The following is a 12,285-nucleotide window of genomic DNA, read 5'->3' as shown; positions in this document are numbered from 1 at the left end:
GACAGGTTGAGTGACTCCTGCTTTTAGACCATACACAGATAGTGAGTTTGATTTTATACTTCTTGCGGTCATACAATATGAAACAATGTTAATGTTTCCACAGCTCTCCCTGTGACGTTCAAGCGCCAGCTCCAGAACGCGATGATCAAAGAGGGGGACAGTGGGGAGTTCTGGTGTGAGCTCTCCAAGCCTGGAGCCCCAGTGGACTGGAGGAAGGGGAGAGTCATCCTGAAGTCTGGAGATAAATATGAGATGAAGCAGGAGGGACGCATCACTAAACTGCTCATCCATAACGTGGAGGAGAGTGACGCTGGGAAATACACCTGCAAGACTAAAGACGCCCAGTCAACTGCTGAGCTGACCGTGAAGGGTGAGTCAGACCAAAATGAACATGGTTAGACTTTATATTGTAACTTATGATAAAACTGTATTTGTGATACTGTATAACCAGGTGCATCTCCAGTCCAGTGTGTATCAGGCAAGAAAGAGCACATCAGAGGAGGCTGGTGGGAGGAGCATTCGGAGGACGGGATTATTGTAATGACTGGAATGGAATCAACGGAACTGAGTCAAACATGTTGTTTCCATGTGTTTTGGTACCATTATATTGATTCCATTCCAGCCATTACAATGAACCCATCCTCCTTTAGCTCCTCCCACCAGCCTCCTTTGGATCACATACAGTACATGTTCCTGTGAAACTATGTGTGCTCAGCATATTCCTGAAAATATTCCATCTTATCTTTTGTATCTTGTTACCCTATTACCTGCTTATGGTTGGCATTACTCCAATCGAAAGGGTCTTAAAACCACTGCGCTCAGAATGAGTCCTCAGATCAGTTTTTCTGCAAGTTTTTCGCTGGTTACTGTATGCATCTAAGCTTTGTTGCATGTAGAAAAGATGGATCACTGTGGACTATATCCTCTTGCAGTTGTGTCTGGGGCACAAAACCTACAATCAGAAGGTACGCTACATGACCAAAAGTATGTGGACACCTGCTCAAAGCAAATCGCATTCTAAAATCATGGGTATTCATATGGAGTTGGTCCCCCCCTTTGCTGCTTTAACAGCCTCCACTCTTCTGGGAAGGCTTTCCACTAGATATTAGAACATTGCTGCGGGGACTTGCTTCCATTCAGCCACAGGGGCATTAGTGAGGTCGGGCGCTGATGTTGGGCGATTAGGCATGGCTCGCAGTTGAAGTTCCAATTCATCCCAAAGGTGTTCGATGGGGTTGAGGTCAGGGCTCTGTGCAGGCCAGTCAAGTCTTTCCACACCGATCTCAACATACCATTTCTGTATTAACTTCGATTTGTGCTCGAGGGCATTGTCATGCTGAAACAGGAAAGGGCCTTCCGCAAACTGTTGCCACAAAGTTGGAAGCAAAGAATCGTCTAGAACAGGGGTGGGCAACTCCAGTCCTCGAGGTCCTGATTGGTGTCACACTTTTTCTCCATCCCTAGCAAACACAGCTGATTAATCAAATTGCATTCTAAACTGAAGATCATGATTAGGTGATTATTGGAGTCAGATGTGTTAGCTGGGGCTGGGGCAAAACTGTGACACCAATCAGGCCTCCGAGGACTGGAATTGCCCACCTCTGGTCTAGAATGACATTGTATGCTGTAGCGTTAAGATTTCCCTTCACTGGAACTAAGTGTCCTAGCCATGAAAAACAGCCCCAGACCATTGTTCCTACTCCACTAAATGTTACAGTTGGCATTATGCATTGGGTGCAGGTAGCGTTCTCCTGGCATCCGCCAAAGTCAAATTAATCCATCAGACTGCCAGATGGTGAAGCGTGATTTATCACTCCAGAGAACATGTTTCCACTGCTCCAGATGTCTAATGGTGGCGAGCTTTACACCACTCCAGCCGACGCTTGGCATTGCACACAGTGATCTTAGACTTGTGTGCGGCTGCTTGGCCATGAAAATCCATTTCATGAAGCTCCCGACGAACAGTTCTTGTACTGACATTGCTTCCAGAGGCAGTTTGGAACTCAGTAGTGAGTGTTGAAACCGAAGACAGACAAATTTTACACGCTACGTACTTCAGCACTCGGCGGTACCATTCTGTGAGCTGGTGTGGCCTACACTGAGCTGTTGTTGCTCCTAGACGTTTCCACTTCACAATAACACCACTTACAGTTGATCGGGGTAACTCTAGCAGGGCAAAATTTGACAAACTGACTTGTTGGAAAGGTGGCATCCTATGACCGTGCTACATTGAAAGTCACTGAGCTCTTCAGTAAGGCCATTATACTGCTAATGTTTGTTTATGGTGATTGCATGGTGGTGTGCTCGATTTTACACACCTGTCAGTAACGAGTGTGTTTGAATAGCCAAATCCACAAATTTGAAGGGCTGTCCACATACTTGTGTGTATATATAGTGTATGACACATTCAACTCTCCATTCAGTTAACAGAAGCTTTTTCAAAATGGAATAGGAGGGAGCCTGGTAAAACAAAAGAGCATGTTCATCACTGATTCTTCAATGAGCAACAAGCCAATCAAATGCCCCTTTGCCTGTAGCAATGTGCTTGAGAATGAATAACATTGTTTCAAAGCGCTGTCTGACAGTGAAAGAACGATCTTGGTGCTGCATCAAAAAGCTGTGTTTTGTCATTGTTGAACGTTATGTCAGAGTTCACTGAACCCCAGGGACACACTCTGGATTATTGGATTCTCTCTGTGACAGAAGCACAAGCATAAAGCATGAAATGGACTAGCCCGTTCTCCTTTCCACATTTAGGGTTTACCACCACTAACTACTGTTCCTTGTTTTCCTCAGGCCTACCTCCCACTTTCAAAGAACAGCTGAGGAACATGGAAGTTGAGGAGGGTAAGACTGTGACACTACGCTGTGAGCTGTCAAAACCTGCAGCCTCAGTTGAGTGGAAGAGGGGAGCAGAGCTGTTGAAGAATGTAGACAAGTGCCAGATAAGGAAGAAAGATTTACTGGTGGAATTGAAGATTATCGATGCGAATCTGGAAGACAGTGGCGTTTACACCTGTATTTGTGGTGAACAAAAGACTACAGCAACTGTTACAATAAATGGTGGGTATATTTTGGTTATAGTTTGGAAATGTTGGAGAAAGTTTGAATATTACATTTGGCAAATAGGCTGTATATTTCATCAGTAAGACACAAATGTGTTTTCAATTCCACTAGTTTTTAATAAATAAGGGAAATATAGGTTTCAGAAAGGTTTGACAGCCCTCTACTATGGTGTCTTTCAGTTCGCCCCGTCACATTTATAGAAGAGCTGAGGAACTTTCAGGTTGAGGAGGGCAACAATGTGACGTTGCGCTGCGAGCTCTCTAAACCAGGGATGTTGGTAGAATGGATGAGAGGAACAGATCTGCTGCAGAACGGAGAGAAGTACCAGATGAAGCAGAAAAACGCAACCTTGGAGCTGATCATCAGGAAGACCTTACCTGAAGACAGTGGAGTCTACAGCTGCGTGTTGGAAGACCAGAAAACGTTTTCCACCATCAGTATCACTGGTAGGGGAAACACTGTTGAATAATATGTGCATCGTCTTGACATTTTAAACTCGCTGTGTACCACACAATCCTAGAAGCTGTTGTTCTCACAGTATGTGTTTCTATCATTGTTCAGCCGTCCCAGTCACTTTCAAGCAGAAACTAAAGAACCAAGAGGCTCCGGAGGAGGGTAACGTGACGTTGCGCTGCGAGCTTTCTAAATCGGGAGTCTCTGTGGAATGGCTGAAGGGAGAGGAGCTGCTGAGGGAAGGGAAGAGGTACCAGATGAAACAGGAGGGGAGGACTGCTGAGATGGTCATCAGGAACGTGGTGCTGCAGGACGCTGGGGAGTATAGCTGTGTCACCGCCTGCAATGTTAGGACAGCAGCTGACATCAAAGTTAGGGGTATGGTCTTTGCTCATTTTTACTACATGCTAATACATATACTGTTTATTCTTCTAAGGTTGTTGGCAAGTGTGTTATTCTGAAAATGGAAATATCTTTGAATATCATTTATGGATTGTGCGTTGGATGATACCAAGTACATTTTCCACAAGGGGGCATGGGGGATACACATGAGATGAATCTGTCAGAGGATGTGTAGAAATCAAAGCAGTTGAGCCAGATAATGTCTCAGTCTTAAATACATATTCTTCTCAGCCCTCCCTGTAACATTCACACAAGAGGTCCAGAACGCGATGATCAAAGAGGGGGACAGTGGGAAGTTATTTTGTGAGCTCTCCAAGCCTGGAGCCCCAGTGGACTGGAGGAAGGGGAGAGTCATCCTGAAGTCTGGAGATAAATATGAGATGAAGCAGGAGGGACGCATCACTAAACTGCTCATCCATAACGTGGAGGAGAGTGACGCTGGGAAATACACCTGCAAGACTAAAGACGCCCAGTCAACTGCTGAGCTGACCGTGAAGGGTGAGTCAGACTTATGATAGTACTACACTTTGTATAACATATGTTTCATCCCTGTTGTTGTATTCAACAACAATATAGTGTATAAATACCAGATACGTGTTATAACATGTCTGATATTTCTTGGATTCATGCAATCCCTCGTTTTATACTTTTCCACTATAGGAACTTTAATTTGTATATGTTTGTATATGAGTCGACAATTTACTTGTTTGCTGTCCCCAGCTCCTCCCATCACGTTCAAGGTGAAGTTGAAGAACCAGGAAGTCGAGGAGGAGAACAGTGTGACGTTATTCTGCGAGCTCTCTAAACCAGGACTGACGGCAGAGTGGAGGAAGGGAGAGGAGCTGCTCAAGAATGGAGTGAGGTACCAGATAAGGAAGAGAGAGGCAACGATGGAACTGACCATCAGGAAAGCAGTGCTCGAGGACACCGGATTCTACAGCTGTGTTTACGCAGAAGCCAAAACCACTGCCACTGTCAACATCACTGGTAAGAGGAGATGCTATTGGTTTTTTAAGGGGGGTTGAGTATTTTATTATAGTAAACACAGCAATATGTGAAGGTAATTTAGGAGGATGGGCACCCTCTGTTCAGCCTGGTTTCTGTTAAAGGGATATTTTACTCAAAAACGATCATCTGCTTATTTTTGCTGCTCTGTACTGAAAGTGCTCTATCTCTTAAAATCAATTGCTGACATGCATACCTTTTTGTGATTGTATTAACAGTGGGCTTATGAACAAGTCGTTTTTGAGTAAAATATCCCTTTAAGGACTTTGTGACATCTTTGTAAAAGTACTAAAATGGTTGGTTTTGATTTCATGTCCTCAGCCATACCTGTCACCTTTAAAATGGGTCTTAAGAACCAGGAGGCTCCAGAGGGGGGCATCGTGAACCTGCGCTGTGAGCTGTCTAAGGCTGGAGTCCCGGTGGAGTGGTGGAAAGGCAAGGAGGAGGTGAGCCCTGGAGGAAGGTACCAGATGAAGCTGGAGGGAAAGGTAGCGGAGATGCACATCAGGAACATCCAACCGGAGGACGTGGGGGAGTACAGCTGTATATTCGGAGATCAGAAGACCACTGCTGAAGTCAACGTGAGAGGTACAGTACATGTTACATGTTGTCTGGCTGTCATTTTTGTTGGATATGAAAGGCTCCTTCACCAGGACTTGAAGAGTTGAAGTATGGGCCTCCCCAGTGTCATGTCTTTGTCTATGCCGGATTAAGTGATATGACATGCTATTCTATAAAATCCTTTCTCTGTAATTAATATTACCTGATTGAGCTGATCATGTAAATGTAATTAACTAGAAAGTCGGGGCACCACAAAATAATATTTATAGAGCAGTTATCTTCTGAATAAACTCGTAAAGACCTAGTAATATTTTACATCAATAGCAGTCAATATTAATTGTCACCTTACTTCAGTCTGATCTGAAAGTTGTAAATTCTTGGTTATCTTCACGAACCCTTCACGAAAGGAAAACGTCCCTAGCGGACGGAACAGATATGACAGCTGGTTACACAAAGAAAAGGGGGGTTGGGTTTGAGTGAAAGAGCGGGAAGACTGAAGAACAAAGGGAGAAGCGATGTCTCTATCGTAAATACAGGATCTTATGCGTTCTAAATTACCGCCCATTTGGAAAAGGAAAATGCAATAAATATTTACTCTGAGCTGCGCTTCAATAGGTTGGTGGTAGATGGTGGTAGATGGAAGTCCTCTCCTAGCCCATGTTTACAGCGGCCGCTGCTAACTCAACGGCTAGGAGGTATCACTTCTGTAGCGAATAAGAGTTCAAAGTTCCTACCATTCGCAACCAAAGCTCACGCTGAGGTTGGCTTCGTTCTGTAGTTATTATCTGAACCCTTCTGACATCGGATCGTCATCCTAATGTACCCGGAACAGAAGGTTACATTTTCGTCAAGGGCTCATATAGTGGAGGGAGAAGCGTGTGTTTTCATAGTTTTATAACCAATGTCTCTTCACAGGGGCGGGCCACTGATTGAGCAGAGCCCTAACCTTATGAAAACCCAAATCTCTCATTTGGAAGCTAAAATTACATTTCATCTCTTCACCAATAATTTTATATTTAAACATTTGAATTGTACAACAATTCCATGTGAATCTGATAACTATAATGTGTAGACTTTCCACTGTACCGTGTATGTTATCTTATCATTGATGAGAATGTCTCAGATGACAACCGAACTGACATCATATTCATGAAGTACCAACGCATATATTCAACTGGTTGGATTCCCAAAATATGGTTCATTTCCCCCCACCTTCTGATATCCCCAGAATCTCTGTTTAACAAAGGCTATTCAAGAGTCCCTCTGTAGAGTCAAGAAAGAGGGAAGGGAGAAAGGTATTTATGGGGGGGGGTCATAAACCTTACCCACAGGGCAACGTCATGACACCAGCAACTGTACCAAAGTGGAATAGAATACACAATAAAGCAAGAGATCAATGCAGCTGGTCTCTTTAGGAATTAAACATCATATCTATTCCAGAACAATGTTTTTTCATAACAAATTGACAAAACATAAATTGTAACCTATACAGTATCGTACTCTGTGGGTAGTATAGGGCAATGGCCCCGAAGCACAAGACATTTTCAGATGATGTCCATCTCTGGTCCATACAGCCGCTGCATCAGTCTTCTTTGAGAAGGAGCTAGAGAGCAAGGTGGTGATGGAGGGGACGTCAGTGGTCCTCTACTGTGAGGTCTCCAGCGTTACGGTCCCTGTCACCTGGAGGAAGGAAGCCTGCCTGGTCACAGACGGGGAGAGGTTCACTTTGAAGAAGAAAGGCGCTGTTCACACCCTGGAGATCAGGAAGTTGAGTCTGGAGGACGCCGGGGAGTACAGCTGCATCACCAGGGGAAAGAAGACCACAGCCATGCTAGTTGTGAAAGGTAGGCCAACCCCATCCTACACTCTTAGAAAAAAGTTCCCAAAGCTTTTTTTTTGTTGCTGTCCCCATATGAGAACCCTTTTTGGCTCCAGGTAGAACCTTTTTTGGTTTCAGGTGGAACCCTTTTGGGTTCCACATAGAACCCTCTGTGGAAAAGGTTCTACATGGAACAAAAAAGGGTTCTACTTGGAACAAAAAAGGGTACTTCAAAGGGTTCTCCTATGGGGACAGCCGAAGAACCCTTTCAGGTTCTAGATAGCAAAATCTAAGAGTGTACTGAAGTAAATGTAGAGTATATCCTCATTAAACTCACAAAATTGAAGGAACCCAATGAGTCTGTTTGGCCCCTTTTCATATGTGATTATTGTGGGTAGAGGATAGGTTATACCTTGCTCACTTCTTTGCATTCTTTTGAATGGGTAATCTCCTCTGTATAGCTTGCTACATTATCCTATAAATAGTTAGTTGGCCCTGCAGTCTAGGGGGGATGGAAACAAGACCCGTAACATATCTCATACAAATCATAATAGTGAAAAAGAACAGTGAGAACTAATAACAACAGACAACTTAAATTTACCATCAAACACTAATGGTTTATTGTTTAAACACACGGTAATGGGGGGGGGGGGGGGGGGCTGAGCTGGACCCAAGGAAAGAAATAATAAATATCCAAAAACCCCTAAGCTAGTCTTACTTGCTACAATAACCGCTAGCTAACTAAACAATAAAATACAGTGGGTGGTTCGCCCAGTTCTAATTAGGGTTCATAGACAATGTTTTCCTACGGGTAGTGTATGCCCATGGGTGACTTGTCTTTGTACCCCCTTTACCCACCAACAAACAAACAGTCATACACCATAACAATACATACTCACATAATAATGGACAAATGTGAAAAAACAAAAGAGAGATCACTGCATACAAAGAGAAAGAGAGAGAGAGACAGAGAGTTTGGGAAAACAACTGACTGAGTTTTTAAACTAAGGGAAAGGGGATGTGATTGGGAAAGGGCATAATCTGACATAATCTGCCCGAGGATTCCAACAGGCCCCTCAGGCGTGACGTCCGCTGAAGGCCCATTCTGCTAACCACGGCCCACTAGCTACCTGGAGCAACTTGGAATCCTACTAATCCACGACTGGTTTATCAACGTCACCGCACGAAGAGCAGAATTACTCACCAATTTACCAGCATCGGACTGTCTCTCGACAACAACGCCGGATTCCTGCCGTAATCCCTGGGCCACTGCTTCTGATCCTCACAGCTAGCTTGCAGCTAGCGCAGCTAGCGCCACTGCCACGAAGCTAACACCAGTTAGCAAACACAATTCTACAATTCACAACCTCTCTTTCGCAATCGCCATCCGGCTTGGATTCTCTGTCGACACGACCACGTCTGGTCTGCAGACGAATACCCCATCCGCTGTGCCCTCAACCGGCCTCCGTCTGAGCAGACCCCCTCCGTCTGAGCAGACCACCCCCCGGGCTACTAACTTTAAAACGCTGCGTGCTAGCTTAGTGGAGGCCTCTCTGCTCCATCTACGGCTGCCCCCTGGACACTATGATCACTTGGCTACATAGCTGATGCCTGCTTGACTGTCCATTAATTCACGGTACTCCATTCTGTTTATTTGTGTTTTATCTATCGGCTCTGTGCTTTAACTCAGGATCTGTGTGTAGTTAATCCGACCCTCTCTGCCTGTTTTTTTACCTGCTGTTGCTGTGTTAGCTGACTAGCTGCTGTTATCTCACCTGTTGTTTTAGCTAGCTCTCCCAATCAAGACCTGCAATCACTTTATGCCTTATTGTATGTCTCTCTCAAATATCAATATGCCTTGCATACTGTTGTTCAGGCTAGTTATCATTGTTTTGGTTTGCAATGGACCCCGTAGTTCCACTCTCCATACCTCTGAGACCTCCTTTGTCCCACCCCCCACACATGCGGTGACCTCACCCATTGAGACCAGCATGTTCAGAGATACAACCTCTCGTATCATCACCCAGTGCCTGGGCTTGCCTCCGCTGTACCCGTGCCCCACCATACCCTGGTCTGCACATTATGCCCAGAATCTATTCTACCACGCCCATAAATCTGCTCCTTTTATTCCTTGTCCCCAACGCTCTAGGCGACCAGTTTTGATAGCCTTTAGCCGCACCCTCATCCTACTACTCCTCTGTTCCTCGGGTGATGTGGAGGTAAACCCAGGCCCTGCATGTCCCCAGGCACCCTCATTTGTTGACTTCTGTGATCGAAAAAGCCTTGGCCTCATGCATGTCAACATCAGAAGCCTCCTCCCTAAGTTTGCCTTACTCACCGCTTTAGCACACTCTGCCAACCCTGATGTCCTTGCCGTGTCCGAATCCTGGCTTAGGAAGGCCACCAAAAATTCTGAGATTTCCATACCCAACTATAACACTTTCCGTCAAGATAGAACTGCCAAAGGGGGAGGAGTTGCAATCTACTGCAGAGATAGCCTGCAAAGTTCTGTCATACTTTCCAGGTCTATGCCCAAACAGTTCGAACTTCTAATTTTAAAAATTAATCTCTCCAGAAATAAGTCTCTCACTGTTGCCGCCTGCTACCGACCCCCCTCAGCTCCCAGCTGTGCCCTGGACACCATCTGTGAATTGATCGCTCCCCATCTAGCTTCAGAGTTTGTTCTGTTAGGTGACCTAAACTGGGATATCCTTAACACCCCGGCAGTCCTCTAAGCTTGATGCCCTCAATCTCACACAAATCATCAAGGAACCCACCAGGTACAACCCTAAATCCGTAAACATGGGCACCCTAATAGACATTATCCTGACCAACTTGCCCTCCAAATACACCTCTGCTGTCTTCAATCAAGATCTCAGCGATCACTGCCTCATTGCCTGTATCCGCCACGGGTCCGCGGTCAAACGACCACCCCTCATCACTGTCAAACGCTCCCTAAAACACTTCTGCGAGCAGGCCTTTCTAATCGACCTGGCCCGGGTACCCTGGAAGGATATTGACCTCATCCCGTCAGTTGAGGATGCCTGGTCATTCTTTAAAAGTTACTTCCTCACCATATTAGACAAGCATGCTCCGTTCAAAAAATGCAGAACCAAGAACAGATATAGCCCTTGGTTCACTCCAGACCTGACTGCCCTCGACCAGCACAAAAACATCCTGTGGCGAACTGCAATAGCATCGAAGAGCCCCCGCGATATGCAACTGTTCAGGGAAGTCAGGAACCAATACACGCAGTCAGTCAGAAAAGCAAAGGCCAGCTTTTTCAAGCAGAAATTTGCATCCTGTAGCTCTAACTCCAAAAAGTTCTGGGATACTGTAAAGTCCATGGAAAACAAGAGCACCTCCTCCCAGCTGCCCACTGCACTGAGGCTAGGTAACACGGTCACCACTGATAAGTCCGTGATAATCGAAAACTTCAACAAACATTTCTCAATGGCTGGCCATGCCTTCCTCCTGGCAACTCCAACCTTGGCCAACAGCCCCGCCCCCCCCGCTGCTACTCGCCCAAGCCTCCCCAGCTTCTCCTTTACCTATATCCAGATAGCAGATGTTCTGAAAGAGCTGGAAAACCTGGACCCATACAAATCAGCTGGGCTTGACAATCTGGACCCCTATTTCTGAAACTGTCCGCCGCCATTGTAGCACCCCCTATTACCAGCCTGTTCAACCTCTCCTTCGTATCATCTGAGATCCCCAAGGATTGGAAAGCTGCCGCGGTCATCCCCCTCTTCAAAGGGGGAGACACCCTGGACCGAAACTGTTACAGACCTATATCCATCCTGCCCTGCCTATCTAAGGTCTTCGAAAGCCAAGTCAACAAACAGATCACTGACCATCTCGAATCCCACCGTACCTTCTCCGCTGTGCAATCCGGTTTCCGAGCCGGTCACGGGTGCACCTCAGCCACGCTCAAGGTACTAAACGATGTCATAACCGCCATCGATAAAAGACTTTACTGTGCAGCCGTCTTCATCGACCTGGCCAAGGCTTTCGACTCTGTCAATCACCATATTCTTATCGGCAGACTCAGTAGCCTCGGTTTTTCTAATGACTGCCTTGCCTGGTTCACCAACTACTTTGCAGACAGAGTTCAGTGTGTCAAATCGGAGGGCATGTTGTCCGGTCCTCTGGCAGTCTCTATGGGGGTACCACAGGGTTCAATTCTCGGGCCGACTCTTTTCTCTGTATACATCAATGATGTTGCTCTTGCTGCGGGCGATTCCCTGATCCACCTCTACGCAGACGACACCATTCTGTATACTTCCGGCCCTTCCTTGGACACTGTGCTATCTAACCTCCAAACGAGCTTCAATGCCATACAACACTCCTTCCGTGGCTTCCAACTGCTCTTAAACGCTAGTAAAACCAAATGCATGCTTTTCAACCGTTCGCTGCCTGCACCCGCACGCCCGACTAGCATCACCACCCTGGACGGTTCCGACCTAGAATATGTGGACATCTATAAGTACCTAGGTGTCTGGCTAGACTGCAAACTCTCCTTCCAGACTCATATCAAACATCTCCAATCCAAAATCAAATCTAGAGTCGGCTTTCTATTCCGCAACAAAGCCTCCTTCACTCACGCCGCCAAACTTACCCTAGTAAAACTGACTATCCTACCGATCCTCGACTTCGGCGATGTCATCTACAAAATAGCTTCCAATACTCTACTCAGCAAACTGGATGCAGTTTATCACAGTGCCATCCGTTTTGTTACTAAAGCACCTTATACGACCCACCACTGCGACCTGTATGCCCTAGTCGGCTGGCCCTCGCTACATGTTCGTCGTCAGACCCACTGGCTCCAGGTCATCTACAAGGCTATGCTAGGTAAAGCGCCGCCTTATCTCAGTTCACTGGTCACGATGGCTACACCCACCCGTAGCACGCGCTCCAGCAGGTGTATCTCACTGATCATCCCTAAAGCCAAAACCTAATTTGGACGCCTTTCCTTCCAG

General features: G+C 46.0%; 1 protein-coding gene across 1 annotated transcript in view; it reads left to right on the top strand.

Moving 5' to 3' along the window:
- The window catches only part of LOC129866560 (obscurin-like), a 64,525-nt gene that overhangs the window by 23,127 nt on the left and 29,113 nt on the right, over positions 1-12,285 (top strand). The window contains exons 20-27 of the mRNA XM_055939314.1: positions 104-394; positions 2,797-3,063; positions 3,246-3,512; positions 3,628-3,897; positions 4,153-4,419; positions 4,642-4,908; positions 5,248-5,514; positions 7,062-7,331. Coding sequence (XP_055795289.1) covers positions 104-394; positions 2,797-3,063; positions 3,246-3,512; positions 3,628-3,897; positions 4,153-4,419; positions 4,642-4,908; positions 5,248-5,514; positions 7,062-7,331 — 2,166 coding nt within the window. The remainder of the gene's footprint in view (positions 1-103; positions 395-2,796; positions 3,064-3,245; positions 3,513-3,627; positions 3,898-4,152; positions 4,420-4,641; positions 4,909-5,247; positions 5,515-7,061; positions 7,332-12,285) is intronic.

This window comes from Salvelinus fontinalis, chromosome 12 (assembly GCF_029448725.1).
Source record: "Salvelinus fontinalis isolate EN_2023a chromosome 12, ASM2944872v1, whole genome shotgun sequence".
Taxonomy (NCBI): Eukaryota; Metazoa; Chordata; class Actinopteri; order Salmoniformes; family Salmonidae; genus Salvelinus; species Salvelinus fontinalis.
Note: the sequence above shows the minus strand (reverse complement) of the source record. Positions and strands in the feature narration are given on the sequence as shown.